Source organism: Dromiciops gliroides, chromosome 1 (assembly GCF_019393635.1).
Source record: "Dromiciops gliroides isolate mDroGli1 chromosome 1, mDroGli1.pri, whole genome shotgun sequence".
NCBI lineage: Eukaryota > Metazoa > Chordata > Mammalia > Microbiotheria > Microbiotheriidae > Dromiciops > Dromiciops gliroides.
In genome coordinates this window covers 80391122-80411221 of record NC_057861.1, presented here as the reverse complement: position 1 = coordinate 80411221, position 20100 = coordinate 80391122, and the positions used below count along the sequence as shown (strand labels likewise).

Genomic DNA, 20100 nt, shown 5'->3' with positions numbered 1-20100 from the left:
TCGAGGGGACACTTCCTGCCGGGACTGTAGCTTGGGACCGGGCTCAGGGCCTGAGCCGATGTGGTCTGTGTTTGAGTCTTGGGGAGTCTACTCTCCCCACAGTCCACCCCAGCAAAGCGCGCCCCATTCCACGTGAGGGACTGCGCTCCGAGGGCGGTCGGAAGGCCCCAGGCCGCGGCTGACCACGAAGTCCAGGGTGAGTCCAGTGGGGATGGGGAGTGACGGGAGCGGGTCGAGCCTCACCTGCCCCTTCCTTCCTTTTCAGAGCCCCTTCTATCCTTTCTCCACATTGGTTCCCACGGGTTCCTCCTTTCTCGTGGGCATGGAACCCCCAGCCGGCGGGCTGTTGCTCCTGGCTGGATTGGGCTGGAAGAGGGTGAGGGCAGGCGCGGCAACTATAGTAGGGGGCCCCCCGATGATGCGGCGAAGTCGGAAAGGCAGCAAGCCTTTATTAAGCTCCTACTATGTACCGGACATCGGGCTAAATGCTGGGGATGCAAAGACGGGCAAAAGACAGACCGTGCCCTGAAGGAGCTTGCAGTATAAGGGCGAAGAGAAATCGCCAACAACGATGTACAAACAGGGTATTGACAGGCTAAATTAGAGAGAATGAGCACGAGGACCGCACTCGCCTGAAGAGAGATCCGGGAAGACTTCCTGCAGGAAGTGCGATTTTATGTGGGACTTAAGGAATCCCCGAGGTAGAGATGAGAGAGAACATTCTAGGAATGGGAAAATGCCCGGAGTGGGGACTGGGAGTGCCATGTGCAAGCGGGAACAAGCGTGCAAGTGGATGGTGGACGTTGGAAAGATGGGGAAGGGGCCAAGTTATTCATTCAGAGCATTGAACCAGTATCCTAATCCCTGCTTCAGCACTAACGCTGCCATTTAGTAAATAGTGGGGCCTTGAGTAAGTCACTTCCCCACGTTTTTCTTGTTTGCAAATTAAGGAGGTTTGTAGGAGTTGAGCATTTCTTAATGCTAAGAGGGACTTAGAAATCATCTAGACCACCGGATTTATTTCACAGATGAACAAATAGACACCCAGAAGTTGAGTCATCAGTTGTAAGTGGCACAGATGAAATATGGACGAAGAGTAATGCTTTGCTTTGTGTTGGGGGCAGTGGAGGAGTGGGAGAAGGATTTCATGAGTGTGTGAACTCATCCATAATTTACAGTTTTAGAGCTTTGCCTGGGCACCAACAAACTAAGTCACTTGCCCTACATCACACTGCTCATATGTGTCATAGACAGGGTTTGAACCCATATGTTCCCTTCTCCAGAGTGACCGGTATCCAAAATGTTGTTTGTACTTCCTCTCACAAATTACATTTATCTGTCAGATTCCATCTTTTTAGATTCATCTCAGAATAATCTTTTTGTATCCTGATTCTTTTATCATACATTGGACTAGGGTCTAGGGCAATTAGGTGGTGTCTAGCCTGGAGTCAAGAAGACTCATTTTCCTCAGTTCAAATCTGACCTCACACACTTCCTAGTTGTATAACCCTGGACAAGTTGCTTAACCCTGTTTGCCTCAGTGTCTCCATCTGTAAAATGAGCTGGAGAAGGAATGGCAAACCACTCTAGTATCTCTGCCAAGAAAACCCCAAATGTGATCACAAAGAGTCAGCCATGACTAAAATAATAACAAAAAACACAGGGTCTAGAAACTTGGGGCATTTAAAAATATTTTAATAACTATTTCAATATATGATTGGTTTCCTTCATAATCATAGATATTTTATTTGATGCATTTAGCAACATTCTGAGGAGTCTACAGGCTTTACCAGACATAAAGTTAAGAAGTCCTAATCTAGATGATTGCTGTGATTCCTTCCAGGTCTAACATTATGTGACTCTAAATCACAGTGAAGGAGAAAACAGAATGTTTACCATTAAATTTCTATTCAGAGAGAAGATCATCTCAAAGGCCATAACCCCTTGAAGAACAGCATACCAGACCTTAGTATTCCAGAGGCTTATTGAAACATCATTACTCTGACTCCCTACATGGTGGTCTGCCTTAAGGGTACACACAATTTTATAGCCTCAAATAAACTAATGAACAGTGACCAAATACAGCTCTACAAGGTCATTACACAGAAATACACCATTTTGTTGGTTAGTACAGATAACTATAAGATTTTAGAGTTTGAAGGGACTATAGAGATAGGCCACATAGTCTGTCTCCTTCATTTTACAATGTATACTTAGAGAAGTAAGGCTATATTTTCCTGAGACCTAGAGGACTAAACTTGTTTTTACAAGGGCACACGGTGAGTTGCCAGTAGAACCAGGATCAAAACCAAGGCCTTTCTTGTCTCAGGTAAAGCATTAGATTTAGTTTACTGAACAGAGTCCTCGTCTTTGGAGTTAAGTCCCAGCTTGGACAAGTCACATGAGCATGATAGAAATAGAGGCTGTTATCGTTATTAGATAGATGAGGTTTCAGGGGTGCCATGGACAGATTCTACCCCTTCTGAAATTTAAATTCAATTCTACAAACTCTGATTATGTACCTACCCTGTGCCAGACTTTTCCTAGGTGCTGAAAATACAAAAATCCAATTGATTGATCCTACCCTCAAGGAACTTATATTTTGGGCGATATAGACGTATACAAAGTACTCCATAATAAAAAAATAGAGTATGTTGGTCAGGAAATTTGAGGAAAGAGAATACTTGCAGTTCAGGAACTCAGAGAAGGCAACGTACAGGTGCTGGCACCTGAGCTAAGCCTTAAAGGAAGAGGGTTTTGCAGGGGGAAAATGAGGAAGGAGAGTACTTGAGGCTTGGAGGATTGCCCCAGAGAATTTGTGGAGGTGGGAGGCGATAGCTTAGGTCAGTTTCTGGTATTGCCTGGAACAGAGGTGGGTGAGTTTTCTGAAATATCAGCTGCATGAAGGAGGATAATGTGAAAGGTTAGAAAGGTAGGCTGGAGCAGACTATGCTGATGGTGCTTAATGCTGCCTTCGTAATGGCAGAGTGCTTCAAGTATGTTATCTTATGTGAACCTCACACAGAACTTTGGTGCTATAGCGATTGTCATTTTACAGATGAGGAAACTGATGCTCAGAAAAGTGAAGTGATTTGCTCATGGTTATTTATACCTCAAGTGTCTGGGATAGGATGCTATGATACCCCTCCCATGAGGGAGATAGTTGGTACCTACTGATAACAGTACCTGAGGGAGAGTAGAACCTAAGTCTTGGAAAAGCTTGGAGAGAATGTGGTAGAAGTAATACAGAGCACTAGGTTTTTTATCTCCCCTACCCCTTTTCCTAATTTCCTTCAGAAAATGAACAAAACTCTGGCTCAACCTCCCCCCTAGCCTCTGTCCCATTGGAATGGAGTGTTTATCATTTTGAGTTTGAAGTTCTTGAGATATCCATCTGAATCCATCCTCACCCACCTGTAACATTAACTGTTCCCCAGGTCCCATCTGTGCACATCGCCAGAGGATATGGCAGCCCTGGGGGCAGTACAAGAGCCACTCTCTGCTCCAGCCCACATCAGCTTCCCATCACCTGGATCCCATCCAGGGCCTCCGCATCATGAGATGCTACTGCACCTCCAGGATCCCCAATACGGTACTCATTCTACCCCAGCCCACCCGCAGAGCTCTATGGCCCTCCACTTCAGCCAGAGCCTTCAGAATATATTCCCTTCATAAAGTCCTTGAGCACATTTTGATCAAAATTATTGTAGAGGCAAGTTGAATTTTTCTTCTCACTGCACATATGTCTGCTTTCCATTAGACATTTTACCATCTTTGATAATGATCATTTTTGCTTATTACAGGAACTGAAAGAAGGATACTTGTGAATTCGAGTTGTCCTAAATTTTAATAAATTTATTTTAAAATATTTATAGATGAGAGTTTGATACTTTTGATCATCTGTGATTTCATTAGTGGGTTTGCTTAAATCTGCCAGTGCAGATCAATATCCCTTCACTTTTCATCTTACTAGACTCCTGTCCATATTTTTCCAAAAGTCCTTCATAGATAATAACTCACTATAACATCACTTTGTGATGTATCAGATCACACACTTAGAGGTGGAAGGGCTCAGAGAGATCCTCTCTGGCACCTCATTTTGCCAGTGAGGATTGTGTGGCCCAGAGAGGAGACTTGGCCAAGGTCACCCACAAACATCAAGTAGCAGAATCAGCATTCGTGCTCTCATCTGCTGTTTTCAGTCAGTGACCTCTCCATTATTTTGCCCTCTCTCAATGTTTCAAAGCATTTTAATTGAAAAAATGAGGTAGGTAGTCAAGCGTTATCTTCATTTTACACTGAAGAAACTAAGGTCCACAAGCTGTTAAGTGTCAGAGCCTCAGATTGATGGCTCCGAGTCCAGTGTGCTTACCACTCTCCCACACTGCCTCACCAGCATATGAAAGGTCTTCATCGTATTCTTTTTGTTTTCAGAATACCATTGCATCATTTGGATTATTCCTCTGTTGCTTCTTATTCTTGGTGTGTGACCAAGCCTACATGCTTTTCCAAGTGCTCTTATCTTTGATATTGCTTTTTCTTCCACTTCTTGCATGTAGGTCATTGTAACATGTAGCATTTACACACCTCCTAAATATTTCCATTGTCCCTAACTTTTCTGGTCTTTGGAACTTTCCAAAGATTATGTTGTTCCATACTTTGCCAAAGTTGTAAATTTTAAACACAGATGAGATTTTTACAGAGATACATTTTGCCTCTTCTTTCCCCTTTTGGTTATATGATCTCTATGTTTGGATGTAACTACATATGCAATGTTAAAAATTGGGAGGAATAACTAATATGTTGAATAATAGGATCCCCAAAAAATCTACAAGCTAGAACATTTGGCCAAATCTAATAATAATAGGGCTAAATATAAAGTCCATAGAACTTGGTTCAAAGAACCAACTACACAAGTACAGGCTGAGAGAGAAATAGCTAGAAAACAGTAGGAAAAATACCCAGACATTTTAGTGAGTTTCAAAATCAGTGGTTACGGAGGAGATCATGGAAAAAGTATTGGATTTAAAGTTAGGGCATCTGCACTTGAATCTCAGCTCTGCCACTTACTACCTGTGTCGACCTGTTAACAAGTCACTTTTTTTTACCTACTTCGCTTCTCTAGGCCTTAGTTTCCTCATCTGTAAAATGAAATCGTTTGACTAGATCAGCAGTCTGATGAAGTCTGTGGATCCCTTCTAGAATATATGTTTTTACATGCATAAAATAAAATACATGAGGGGCAGCTAGATGGCACAGTGGATAGAGCACCGGCCCTGGAGTCAGGAGTACCTGAGTTCAAATCTGGCCTCAGACACTTAACACTTACTAGCTGTGTGACCCTGGGCAAGTCACTTAACTCCAATTGCCTCACTAAAAAAAAGAAAGGAAGAAATATAATTATCAAAATAGTAAAAACATGTCCATGGACCCCAGATTAAGAACCACTGAATTAGATGATTTCTGAGTCTCTCTCCAGCACTGTCTGTTCCAAGAACACTGTGATATAGCAGCCAAAAAAATTAGCTATATTTATTCAAAGAAGGCATAGTCTTCACTATGAAGGAGGTATACTCACTGCTGTTCTATGATCCAACCACACCTAGAGCATCAGTTCAGTTCTAGACAGCAATTTAGGAAGGACAAGAGAGCAGGTGCCCAGGAGAGTGACTGGTCTATAATCTGTGCCATTTGTGGCTAGGTCAAAGAAAGCAAGGGTATTTAGCTTGGAAGAGAAGATCAGGGCCATGGCTGATTTCAAGTATTTGGAAGGCAATCATGTAGAAGGAGAGATTAGATTTGTTCTCCTTAGCTCCACAGGGAAGAACAAAGAATAGTAGGTAAAAGATAATAGAGAAGTAGAATTTAGTTCCATGCAAGGAAGAACTTCCTCACAGTTAGGAGTTATCCAAAAGTAGAGTGGACTGCCTGAAGAGGTAAGAAGTTCCCTTTGGGAGCAGCTAGGTGGCGCAGTGGGTAGAGCACTGGCCCTGGATTCAGCAGTACCTGAGTTCAAATCCAGCCTCAGACACTTAATACTTACTGGCTGTGGGGCAGCTAGGTGGCGCAGTGGATAGAGCACCGGCCCTGGATTCAGGAGTACCTGAGTTCAAATCCAGCCTCAGACACTTGACACTTACTAGCTGTGTAACCCTGGGCAAGTCACTTAATCCCAATTGCCTCACCAAAAAAACAAACAAAATACTTACTGGCTGTGTGACCCTGGGCAAGTCACTTAACCCCAATTGCCACACACACACACACACACACACACACACACACACACACACACACGAGGTTCCCTTTGAAGAGTAGGACAGAGAACTGCCTGTCAGAGGCACAGGGGATTCTTGCTTACATAGAGATTGAACAAGGTGACTTCTATGTTTTCTTTCTACTCTGATTCTGACTCTGTGTTGCAGTCTTGGTTGGTGGAAGGTGAACACACACCAAAGAAATCATTTCTCTTTTGAAGTAGATAAAATTGGGATACATCATGGTGGCCACAGAGCCACTGTCCTCTGTAGTGCTCAGCCTCACCTCCTTCTCTCATTCTAGAGTCTTTCTCTATCCCATCATAGATTCAGATTAGTTAATATTATCCTTCCCACTGTCTATAATGACTTGCCATATGATACCAGTCTGGCAATTGTGTAGGAGATAGATTGAAGGGAGTTAGAATGGAGTCAAAGAAACCAATTAGGGGGCTATTGTGTTAGTCATTGCAAGGCTGATGAGGGTCTGATCCCTGATTTCATCAGGTGTGGTATTCCTTCTACTGACATTAAATGAAACCCCTCTCTTCACCTTAATAGAGCGTCTCCATGTAATGATGTGACTGAAAAAAACCTTGATTTGGGAGCCAAGCCAATGTTGATGAATCTGTTCTCATTTACCTAGACTGGGTTTCAGATGACAGAATGATAGAAACACAGTCTATTGCTGTGCCCATACTCGTGTTTCCAGTGTTTCTTGCATGGTTAAAACTTTCTAGAGGTTGAGATCCATTGGCATAACTTTCAAGAGCCCAGAGTCACCTTCATGCAATGTGGAGAGGGCTCTAGTAGAAAAATTAGGTTAATGAAGAGGGTATCCACATAGCAAAACATTCTGAAATGGCCTATTTTTACAGCATTCTTCAACAGCTGATTTCCTTATTTCACTTATCATTTTATCTTTTTGTATTATGAGTGTATGTAACTGTAAAGAACAGTTGGTTGGTTGTAAGAGCCCTGGACCTGGAGTCAGAAGGCTTGTGCTATAATAATCCTGGTCCTATCAGCAATTAGATGATCAAACTTTGTACTCAGTTACTTCCTTTCTCTGAGAAACAAAAATAGATGGACTAGATACAGAAACACATGCCTGCTGACCAGATATTGACTTGGAAAACCACAAGTTAGCATTATCTATGTTGGATTATTTTTTATTTTGTTAAATATTTCCCAATTACAATTTAATCTAGTTCTGGTTTGTGGCCCCATGGTGAAAAGTTTGACACCTCTGGCCTAGATGATCTCATAAGCTCCCTTCCATGTCTAAAAGTCAGTAACTTTGATATAAACTGAGGTTTGCTTATATTTTCCTATTTTTCAACAGCTTTTCAGACTTCTCTGTCAAATGGAGATATCTAGTCTGACCCTACAGAAAGGGTCCTGAATGAATGTTGGTTAAGTAATTTGTATTCAGCCAGTATTAAACACCTAGCATGTGCTATATTAGATGTTGTAAAGGATACAAAAGACAGTTTAAAACCCAGGACTTGTCTTCTAAGCATTTTAAAATCTAGATGGAAAGAAAAGACATACATATTAAGAAAATTAATAAGCAGATATGTGATCATCAGATTCAAAATAGGTACTAAGTACTAAGGAAACAGTAAAATAATGTTGAGGGGGTAGGGGGACCAACATGAAAAAAAAAAGTAATGACTGAAATCAGAGAACATGCTTTCAAACTTGTGCTGCTTACCACCTTTTTGACTTTAGATCACTTTAGTGATCCTCCCTCAGTTTCCTCATCTGTAAAATGAAGAGTTGGCTTAGATGGCCCCTTCATACTTTAGCTCTATAATTGTAGTATGAAGTGGGGTGGGATTACTCAGAGAATGTAAGAATGGAAAGGTTACTCTTGAAAGCTGTGGTGAAATTCTGAGGGGACAGCTTAATAATAATAGTAGTTGGCTTTTTGTACTTATAAAGTATTTGTAGTCAGAGGAGCTGGGTTTAAATACCAGCCCCAGCACTTAGTAGCTAGCTGTGTGATGATGGACTTCATGGTCTTTATCTCTGAATCTCAATATAACACTATCACAGCCTATACAGGACTGGAAGGGGCTTCCTAAACCTCAAAGCCTGAGGGCTTATAAAAATGTGAGTCATTTCATTTGAGCTTGGGAAGTGACAGATTGAGAAACTGAGGCCCCAAGACGTGAAGTGACTTGCCCAAGGTTACTTGACTAACAAATGGCAGCGCCAGGACTTGTTCCTCATTCTCATTCCCAAGTCTAGGATACTTTCCACTTGCAAATGTTCAGTATAAAGAAGAAAGACTTGCTTGATGTATAGAGACTTGGTCTAATGAACCATGTTGTGAAATGATAGAAAAGAATTTGGAAAGGTACCTGAGCAAATGATACAAGGCTGAAATTTGAAAAGATAAGCTTTAGAAAGCCACTGTATGTTTTTGTGTGGGAGAATGATGTCATAGATTTAGAGGGATAATTTCAGAAGTGCTGACACATACAAGAATAGGAAGATACATGAAGGAAAGGAAACCGTTAGGGGAGTGTTTCATTTAGCTGGGTTAGAAAGCCATTGGTGGAGACACAAAAAGAGCAATGAAAAGATGATAGGACCAAGAGAGCACAGAGTCATGGAAGCCAAGGGAAGAGCATTTGGAGGAAGTGATTGATGGAGTTGCCAAATGTGAAGAGATGGGAACAAATTTAAGAATCACCAAATTTCAAAGGTAGAAGGAATCTTAGACCACTGTCTAATCCAATCCATACTCCAAAAGAAAAAAAATCCTTCTACAAAATTCTGGACAAATGGTCACCCAGTTGAGGAAGGCCTCCCTTTAAGTGGAGCTCACTATAATTTTTAGGAAGTTTTTCTTTATATCAGACTTAATTCACTACTTTGAAATTTCTATTGATTGCTCCTAGTTCTGTCCCCTCCAACCAAATAGTATAAATCTCTTGCCTCTTCACATGACAGCCCTTGAAATATTTGGCGACAGCTCTAAGAGACATTGTAATGGAAGAATTTCCCCTCAGATGAGGGGAAAAGGGAAGGATAAAAGGTAGACAACTATAACTTCATGATTAGAAACTGAAAGTACCATTCCCGCCAAATTGCTCCTTACTAGCTCATCTGAATTCCCTTTCATATTTCTAATAATAGTTCTCTCTTTGGCTTGAACTTACCTCTAGATTTTGTGCTTATCCTCTAATATACTTACTCATTGTTCTTTGTCTCCCCTAGTCAAAAGTCTTGTGTTATCTTGTCTGGATTCATATTTATTACCTTATGTCCAAGACACTCATTATTTCACCATAACATCACTCTTCTACTCTACTTTCCTATCTTTTCATCAATTTATAAAATAACTTGAAAGTTATCAAAGTCATGGTACCCTCTTGAACATCACCATCAATTTGTAGAGGGAATATAATAGCTGTCTTCAGGTAGGGAGAGATTAGATTTATTCTCTATAGCCCTGGAGAACATAAGTAGGATTGATGGCTAGGACTTGCAAGACAGATTTCAGCTCAGGAAAGGAAAAGTTTCCTAACATAGCTGAACAAAAGGAAATGGGTTGCCTCCAATGGTAGGGGGTTCCTCATCACTAGAGATCTTCAGGTAGAAGGTAGACCATTTGTCAAGTACATAGAAGGGAACCTAATTACTAGTTGAACTAAACTTCTGAGGTCCCATCCAACTCCACGATTCATGCATCAGAGAGAGGATTTCACTACATGGCCTGTACAGTTATTTCCAAATCTAAAACTCTTTGAAATCATGATTCCGTATCTGTCATCTATCTCCATCAATTTCTTTCCCCTCCTACTTCCAATTAGAGAACAGGTGACTCTTTTTTTTTTTTTTTGCTTTCCATTTATAATTTCAGATTTTATGACCAGGACTGACAACAAGGTACTGATCCCAAAGCAGGAAATTTCTGAAGAAATAGAATCTTGTGGAACAGTATCAGAAATATTACAAAGAGATGTGCTACAGAAATCCAAATTTGGAGAAACCTATGAACTTCAAAACAGGTTAGATAGTCAGGTGGGAATCCCAGCTGAGAAGAGATGGAGAAACTCCCTTTCCCAGCAAAGAAAGGTACAGTTGACAGTCATGCATGAAGAAGCCCCTAGAGATGAGAGAGGCCATGAATGTACTGAATTTTCAAGAAACTTCAGCCTGAACTCAAATCTTGTTATAGAGCAGAGAGTTCCTACAGGAGTGAGACCTCATAAATGTGATACTTGTGGCCAGAGCTTTGGCCAACGTTCAGTCCTGATTCAGCATCTGAGAATTCATACTGGAGAGAAACCTTTTGAATGTAATGAATGTGGGAGAGCATTCAGCCAGAGATCAGAAATTATTAGGCATCGGAGAATTCATACTGGAGATAAACCCTATGAATGTAATGAATGTAGCAAAGCATTTAGTCACAGATCAACCCTTATTGAACATCAAAGAATTCACACTGGAGAAAAGCCTTTTGAATGTAATGAATGTGGGAAAGCCTTCAGAGGACGATCAGACCTTATTCGGCACCAGAGAATTCACACTGGAGAAAAGCCCTATCAGTGTAATGAGTGTGGGAAAGCCTTTAGTCACCGATCTGTCTTTATTGCACACCAGAGAATTCACACTGGGGAGAAACCTTATGAATGTCATGAATGTGGCAAGACCTTCAATTGGAGCTCAAGCCTTTTTCAACATCAGAGGGTCCATAGTGGAGAGAGACCCTATGAATGTAATGAATGTGGGAAAGCTTTTACACAACTTGCAGTTCTTATTGACCACTTAAGGACTCATACTGGGGAAAAACCTTATGAATGTAATGAATGTGGGAAGGCCTTCAGTCATGGTTCAAACCTTCTTCAACATCAGAGAATTCATTCTGGTGAGAAACCATATGAATGTTGTGAATGTGGAAAAGCCTTCTGTCACAGCTCAAAACTTATTCAGCACCAGAGAATTCACACCAGAGAGTGACCCTCTTAATGTGGTGAGGAATTCCTAAAAATTACTTTGGGGCAAGACCCCGTTAAAGATTATAAATTGAAGGGCAGGGCCCATTTTTGTCTAATTTTCTGTAGCACCTAATCTGGTGCCACATGCAAATAGTTTAATAAATTGTTTTGGTTGGCTAAAATGATAATTAATTATCATTTTTATAAGGATAGTGATTCTTGTGTTACCTGCCTCAAAGTGACAGTTTCTCCAATTGGTCATCTCCCTGCCAGAGAATATACAGCTGAAGTATTCCTTGGGAACATAGGAGTGTGACAGTCTAATTTCAGAATCATTTATTCTCCTCAAAAATGGATAAGAATTGGGCAAGGCAACTCTACTTCTTATAGGCCCCATTGAGAGAGAAAGACACCACCCCCTTCAGAAGCAGTCAGGAAACTTGGAAGATAATGAACCTGGTTTTTAATGTTTTAAATTATGATATGTTGATGGGATATTTAAATGAAGATAGCCTACAGACAACTGGACTTCTAGAACAAGGCTAGAGATAAAGATTTAGAGACATCTACATATAAGGGGTACCCATATGGTGAAGTCATGTGAGTAGGCTAGCTTCCCCAACATATAGGGTAAGGTAGAACATCCAAAAGTAGAAGAGAATAAAGAGGTTAGTGATATGAGCTAAGGCTTAAACATCAATCTCTAACATAATGCTTTAAGGTTTGCAAAGCACTTTACATATATTATCTCATTTGATCATCAGAACAATCCTAGGAGGTAGGTACTATTGTCCCCATATTATAGATGAGGAAACTGAGGCTGAGGTTTTGACTTACCTAGGCTCACAACTAGTAGTTTCTGAGACAAGATTTGAATGCAGGTCTTCCTGAGTCCCAAGTATAGCACTCTATCCACTATGCCACCTCACTGCTGCTGACATCAACAGTTAGAGGGTAGAACAAAGAAGAGTTCAGTCAATATAAGGAAAGATCAAGCAAGAAGAGAGAGGCTGAAAGGTGTGTCTTGAAATCGATTAATTAGAATTTATTAAGTTTCTACCAGGTACCACATTGTTCTAAGTTCTAAAGATCCAGAAGTGGAGAGAGTTCTGAGAAAATTGGAGCAGTTGATTGGAATGCAGTAGAGAAGTCATGAAGGATAATGGAAAATTTGACCAAATCAGCAGAACTTCTGTTCATTTTAGTATACATTAAACACCTACTGTGAATAGAACACTGTCGTAGGCACTGGGGGAGATAAGTTTAGAGGAGCCACTCCCCGACCTCATAGACTTTGAAGACTAGTAAAGGGATATGATACATAGTTAACTAAAATGAACCCTAGAGAGGAAGTGGCATTTGAAAGTGATTTATAATGAAAGTAGGAATTCTGTGTTCAGAAGAGAGCATATTTAGCAAGTGGAAGTTGGGAAGGTGAGATTGGGTCATTGGTTTTAGCTGGAGTTATTATGAACTGATAAGTACTGTGAGATCAAGGTTGATCTCAATAGGTCAGTACCAGACTGCAGGGCCTTGAATACCAAAGGAGTTTGGATTTTACTGAGTAAGTGATAAGCCCCAGAAGATTCTGTTTTTTAAAAAATCACATGACATTAAAATCCTGTGAGTAATTCATGAAAAAGATTACTCTGGCTACAGCTGGAAATAGATTGGTCAGAGTGTGGCAAGTAAGTGGAGTTGGCTAGACCTATTAAGAGACTATTGTATGGGCAGCTAGGTGGCACAGTGGATAAAGTACCGGCCCTGGATTCAGGAGGACCTGAGTTCAAATCTGGCCTCAGACACTTGACACTATCTGTGTGACCTTGGACAAGTCACTTAATCCTCATTGCCCTGAGGAAAAAAAAAAAACACAAGACTTGTAGTAGTCCATATAAATAACAATGAGGTCCTACAGAGTAGGTTAGTAACCAGTAGGACTAGAGTAGAGGAACAATTGTGATGCTTTGTAGAGGTAGAATCAACTAGACCTGACATTAGAGAACCAAAGATAAGGCCAAGGTTACAAACTTGGTGAATAGTGTTCCCAGTCATAGAAGGTGTTGCTAGAAAGAGAAGCAAGTTTAAGAGGAATGACTGTCAGTGAACTTTTATTTAGGGAATGAAGAGCACTTGCCCCAGAAGCAGTGAGGTTGTCAGGATGAAGTGTCAAACACTGTGGTACAGGGGAAAGAGCACTTGGATGTGGCATCAGGAGACTGGAATTTCAGTCTCAGCACTAACACTACCTGTGTGACCATAGTTAATAGAGCCTTTCTGAAGCTCAATTTCTTCATTTGCAAAATAATGATAGTGATTCTTGTGTTACCTGCCTCAAAGTGAATAGACTTAGAGTTAAAAGGGAACTTAAAGACTATATTAGTGTACCACCCTCTTTTTACAAATGAGGAAACTGAGGTCTAAAGAGTTTAGGTGGTTTACCCAAAGTCAGTAATCAGAGGAGGCAGGATTTGACCCCAGGTCCTGTGGCTCCTACCCCTCCTAATGCTGAACTGTCATCTTGCTTAAGCAAGATGAAACAAGTGAAACAGTGACTGTACAAACTGATGAAAGTGATTCACTCCAATGTGAACCATTAGAACTGGAGTCATTTTCTTCCCTGAGTGGGTCGTTGAGAAAAGCATACTTTGCTAAACTACTATAGAAATGTAAGTTATTAAATAATATGAAATCACATTTTTATGACATGGGTCTACAATGCATTATAAAAGAAGGTATATGAAAAGATGGAGGGGTTACTCCTTATTTAAGGTTGGGGGCATCATAGGGAAAAGAGAAAGGTAAACTTGACCTCCAAGTTGTGAGAAAATTATTAATCATAGGGTTTTTGGAGGACCCAGGGACACACACACACACACACACACACACACACACACACACACACACACACACACACACACTCGGGCCCAGCTGGTTTCCCAAAGTAGAAATTCAAAAGAAATGTAGAGTGACCTTCCTGACCTAAAGGAAGTTAGCTTCTCTTGGTAACCCCCAAATCATGTCAATCAATGCACTTGAATGTTACTGGCCAGTTAGCTTGGATCAGTGTGCAGTGACCCACCTCTGCCTGAGAGAGGATAAAAATCCTTGGGGAGAGGGGAGTTGGTCTCTTCTCTCTCTTGGCTAGGATGCTGGAGGAGGCAGCCATGCTGCCCCCCTCACTCTCCTCTCTATCTAGGTAATGTAGGGCCTCTGAACCCTACTTGGAGCCATGTGCTCTCTCTTTACTAACATTTAATATGATTAATAAATGCTTAATGCCCAAACTGGTGCAATAGACTATAATTTATAAGTAGCAATATATTAGAAACTCCAACTAAGTTCCCAATAACTTAGAACAGGGACAGGCATCCCCAGTGTATTTCAAACAACACAAAGTGAACCCTGGAAGGAATTGAGGTGGGGGGTAAAGTAATGCCACTATATTCAGGGTTTTATTGGAGAAGACCTAGAGAAAAGTGAGTGGAGATATTCAAGGGGTCAAGGACTGGAGCAGTCTCAGAATTTGAGAGAAGAATGTGTTTATCATGGGGGTATTGGTTGAAAGATAAAAACTTCCATATATCAATTAGTTTACATGTTACAGTTTATATTCTACTTGCTTCTCAAACCTATAAGGTATAGCTAGTACAGTTATTTGGAACTGAAGTCCCAGCTCTAAATAAAGGATTTCTATAATGATTTGCCCAAAGTCACAATCGTAAATGGGCTGGAATTCAAGCCCATGTCTTTCCATTATCACACTCACAAACCCCAGAGTAGAGGTTTGGTGGGAGGGAAAAGATAGGAGTAGGGTTACCACACTTCAGTTTTTGGATCTTCTCCCACTTCAGTTTCCAATCTGCTCTGCATTTTTTCATTTACTTTCCTTCCCCCTCATTCAATTTAACAATCATTGACCTGCAAAAGTAAAGGCACTGTGTCCATGAGTGTGGTGTTAAGGGCTAAAATTCTAGCTAAACTGTCTAAAATATCTAATGAGTGGTCACAAATAAATTATAAGCTTTAGCAAGAGTTAGACTTTTAGGCATTTATTAAGGAGAATAAGAATTTGGTAAAGAGAGAAGGAAAGGCCTAAATTCCTATCTATTAAAGGGAGAGCACATTTCTAGCTCCGCTCTCCACCAGAGTCCAAAGGAAAGCGAGACAGAGCGCTAGTCCCTTCCTTCTTCCTCTCACTAGCCAACGTCACTTCCTGACGCCAAAGAAAAAACTCCTGGTCTTGCCCTCAAAGACCTTTGCTTCATGAGGAAGGGGCAACATCTTGTAGGATTAGAGGGGGACCAGGGTTTGAGCCCTGCTGGCCTACTTAATTATAACAGTTGACATGTAGCCTTTTAATGTTTACCAAAAAATACATAATCTTCACATAATACATAATCACTTCACAATCCTGTCAAGTAATCGCTATTATTAACTCCATTATACACAATTGGAAATTGACTGCAAGAAGGTTCAGTGCCTTGCCCAGGTCAAAATATAGGGATTTCAACCTAGGTGATCTGGCTATTGCTGTCTTGGGCTACATTAATAGGGACAGAGGGTCAGAGTGCTAGATGTGACAGCCCTGCTGTACTTCACACAACAGGTGTGCCCAGTTCTAGGCACCACTTACATTTTAAGGACAAGCATAAGTTGGAGACTGGAATGGTGAATGAACTACAAACTATGCCACACCTGAATCATTTGAAACAACTGGTTGATTTGGCTGAAAGGTGAAGGTGTGGGGACAAGATAATGGTCTTTACATATCTGAATGGCTGTCATGGCCAAGTCCACAAGCACTGGCGAGCAGGAGCGGGAGCCGCAGGTACACGTAACAGAAGCAGGTATCAGCCCCATCCAAGCCAAACTTGACCCTAGTTGGAGCTGCTCAGAAGTAGCATGGGCAGCACCGGCGGGGGGTTTTCTAGCCAAGCCTGAAGGATAACTTGTCCCCTCCACCAGCACCCCTCCCCCCACTCCACCAGGTATTTATCACCCGCTAAGATTCAGTGGCTCACATCCTCCTCCTGAGCCCCGCCGAGCCCCGCCCCCCCCCTCCCGGCGCGGGAGGGAACCAGCGAGTCCTCCCGGCTTCCTAGAGGGTCACCGGGAGGTGCGAAAGTGTTGGGGGTTCGCATAGAAAAAGCAGTAGCACCGACCCTGCCCGGCCTCCGAGCCGGCACTAGCTGGGGTCAGGGATGAGTCCGGTACTGAGGTTTGTGTAGGGGGGTGAATGGGGGACGCCTGCGGCCAGTGCCAAGTCACTCCATCCCGGATGATGAGTTTGGATGAGTCCGCCCTCTAACTCCGCCCTGCTAGCGCTGAGCTCTGACCCCACCTTCATCACCGCCCCCTCTGAGCGCTGGCCCGCCCCCACTCTACCTCGCCTTCTCTGAGCGTTGGCCCCACCCTCAAAGCTTAGGCACTTCCGGGCCTCCACCTCTGGTCCCGCACCCCGGGCCCCGCCCCTCGACTTCAAACTTGCTTCTCCAGGCTCTTTCTCCCTAGTATACCCCCCCACACACACCTGTCTCTGTTTCGGTCGTGTACGATTCGTCGTGAGCCCATTTGGGGTTTTCTCCCTAAAGATACTGGAGTAGTTTGCCATTTCCTGCTACAGTTCATTCTACAGATGAGGAAACTGAGGCAAAGAGGGCGAAGTGACTTGTCTAGTGATCTATCTACTGCACCACCTTGCAGCACCCCCTCCCCCATACAATCCACACTTCCCCGTGCCAATGCAGTTTAGGTTGGTTTTTTTTCTTCTTCATTTCAATTCAATCAGTTGCTCAATAAGTCTTTATTAAGTATCTACTATGTTCCAAGTAGATGTGATGTTTGGACAAAACATAGTCCCTCCGTTTAAGGAAAGTGTAATTTAAGTAGGGGGATAAAGCACATACCAGAGTAACCATAATGTTCAATAACACATAAGTGTATTGGGGAGGTACAAAACACTGTGCTGTGTGAAGTCAGAGGCGGTTATTGACCGAGGGAATTTTTAAGAAAGCTTTATAGAGGAGGTGATTTTTGGAGTTTAAAGCATGGGTAGGAATTAAACCGGGGACAGCTGGGCAGCCCAGTGGTTAGAACACCAGACTTGGAGTCGGTTCAAATCCAGCCTCAGACACCTACTAGCTCTGCAGCCTTGGGCAAGTCATTTCACCCTGTTTGCCTCAGTTTCCAAATGAGTGGGAGAAGAAAATGGCAAACCACTTCAGTATCTTTGTCAAGAAAACTCCAAGTGGGGTCACAAAGAGTCAGACACGGCTGACTAACAAGAAATTAAACTGGGAGAATGGGAGGGGAATATTCCAGGAATAGCCTGAGCGCAGGCACAAAGGAAGGAAAACAAAGTGTTCATAAGAGAAAAGTCCCCTTCAGATTTTGTGGAAAGGAGTAATATTGCCTGGTGTGGTATCAGACAACAGAGGGAGGGCCTTCACCCCTAAGCAAAAGGATATGAGCTTTATTCCTCTAAAGCTTCCTGAGCAGGGAGATAACATGACCGTAGTATACTCATGTACAGGGAAATTTCCTCTGGTACTGGTGTAAAGGATATATGAGGGGCAACAGTGGGGAGAATGTGGGGGCACATTAGCCTTCTGATAGAAGGCTAAGGCTAAGTCACAGACCCATCTAATCTGAGTTTGAAGGTGCCTGATAGGCCGGCCCTCTAGTTCAATCTAACCCTGACCTCTCTTCTACATTGCTGATGAGTGGTTATCTGTACCCCAGCGAAGGGCTACCCACAACCAACCAACACAGCTCATTTTCCTTTTGTGCCATCCTAGTTGTGGGGAAGAACTGAAATCTGCCTGTTTGATACTTTCTATGCTCCCTGCTCTGCTCCGGCATGGAAGGCCTATACTAGGGTGATGAGCCTTTGAAAAGAGATGGAGTCAGAATCTGTTTCAGATTTGGAATCCTCTGAATGTGGTTATTTTAAGAATCTGCTCCTCTTTTATCAAGGTTACTCATGAATACAGGATCATGTGACTTGCCTAAGTTGACACAGGCAGTAAGTAGTCAAGTTTTGCTCATTCAATTCCTCTAATACCATTTTACTGAGCTGCTTCTCAAGGCTGTAGATTCAGAACTGGGAAATGTTATTTCCAATGGGGGTAACACTGGTCCTTTATTCTGTAAGCTCCCCCTATAAGGAAGCTCCCCAGAGAGATGCCAGGATAGGTTCTAGGTCCATCAGTCAATCAACAAGTGTTTGTTGAGCTCTGGTGTGCCCTGTGCTGTGGAGGAGACCAGATAAAGTAAAAGCATGGTCATAGCTCTCTTAGAGAGGTGCTGAGGTGGGCAGGGGAAACAGTCTAGATGAAGAGATAAGAATCACAGGATACAACAAGAACAGGACCAAGCAGTGTACCGTCAAGTATTCGAAGCTGAAGTTCAGGCCAGGCCAAAGTAGAGTCCAGCCTCAGTTCTGGCAAGATCAGGGGTTCCAAATCTTTTGTAAAGAGGAATCATTGTTAATTTAGCTGAAATCACTGAACCGAGTAGTAAGAAGATGAGGGTATTTCTGCTGGGCATCCTCCTAATAATCTGGGAGACCAGGAGATAGGATGTGGCAGAAAGGAGGGATGGGAGAAGGGGTGTGTAATGGAAAGATGACAGACAAGAGGGCTACTAGGTGGCACAGTGGATAGAGTGCCCAAACCTGAGTTCAAAAGTGGCCTCAGACACCTACTAGCTTTGCGACCCTGAGGAAGTCACTTAACCCTATTTGCCTCTGTTTCCTCATCTGTAAAATGACCTGGAGAAAGAAATGGCAAACCACTCCAGTATCTTTGTGGAGAAAGCCCCCAAATGGGGTCACAACTGAACAACAAAATCTGTTGTGTACCATCAGTCCCTGAAAATTATTAATATTTTTACTGTGTCATCATCTATAAGGGATGGATTTACTATTTATGCCTTTTTACATTTGTTTACAATATGTTTGTGCCCTGATACATGGTCAGTTTTTGTAAAAGTTCCTTACAGTGCTGAGAAATACATATATTCTTTTGCAATCCCATTTAGGACATATCGTATCATTTAGCTCTACTTTGTACAGCAATTTGTTCAGTTCTGTATTTTCCCTTTTGTTTATCTTTCTACTAGACATATCCAAAATTGATACCACATTAAAATATGTCATTACTGGGTTACTACTGTCTAGGTCGATAAGAATAAGGAATCAGGTGGGCATTTGGGGGGTGGTAAGGAATGGAGTTTAGATGATGACCTACAGAAATTCAGAATCACTGAATCCTAACTTTCTCTGAGCTCCTTGAGATCAGAGAATGTCTTTTGTCTTTCTTTGTATCCCTAGCACTTACACAGGTATATAGTGCTTGGCACATAGTAGATGATTTAAATTGGTTAGGGGGGGGCAGCTAGGTGGCACAGTGGTTAAAAGCACAGCCCTGGAGTCAGGAGGACCTGAGTTCAAATCTGGCTTCAGACACTTAACACTTACTAGCTGTGTGACCCTGGGCAAGTCACTTAACCCTCATTGCCCTGTGCAAAAAAAACAACCAAACAAACAAATAAATAAAATAAATTGGTTATCAACCTAGGACTGACTGACTCCTGAGCTTATGTCCTGGGGTGATTCAAATCTTTCAGCTTTGGAACCACCACCTTTCACCCCACCTCCAATTAATCAATTAACATTTATTAAACACTTGTTTGTAAGGGGGCAGACTATCCAGAGGATTGGTCCCACCACAATGAGAGGCTACTGAGATACAGAAGAAAGAAGCAGTCCACACCAGGGTGGTGATATATAGGGTTAGGTTTATTAGGGAAGTTTACTCACAAGACCTGCCCTGGGTGGCAACAGGATAAAATGGTGCATCCGCAACCACCCTTGATCTAGACCAGAT

General features: G+C 42.2%; 1 protein-coding gene across 2 annotated transcripts; it reads left to right on the top strand.

Moving 5' to 3' along the window:
- On the top strand, positions 1-11380 carry LOC122741259 (zinc finger protein 501-like). 2 transcript variants are annotated; one of them, XM_043984532.1, is made up of 3 exons: positions 1-196; positions 3438-3592; positions 10132-11380. In XM_043984532.1, the coding sequence occupies exons 2-3, from the start codon at positions 3466-3468 to the stop codon at positions 11229-11231; spliced, it is 1227 nt and encodes a 408-aa protein (XP_043840467.1). In that variant the 5' UTR covers positions 1-196; positions 3438-3465; the 3' UTR covers positions 11232-11380. The 2 variants fall into 2 exon arrangements, with proteins under 2 accessions (XP_043840467.1, XP_043840476.1); XM_043984541.1 differs by lacking the exon at positions 3438-3592.
- Positions 11381-20100: the final 8720 nt, after the last annotated feature.

Excerpts from the sequence above, each read along its gene's own strand:
- LOC122741259 (XM_043984532.1), top strand. The coding sequence starts at position 3,466 with ATGGCAGCCCTGGGGGCAGTACAAGAGCCACTCTCTGCTCCAGCCCAC. Across the intron at positions 3,593-10,131 it reads CCTCCAGGATCCCCAATACG|ATTTTATGACCAGGACTGAC; the intron begins GTACTCATTCTA and ends TTATAATTTCAG.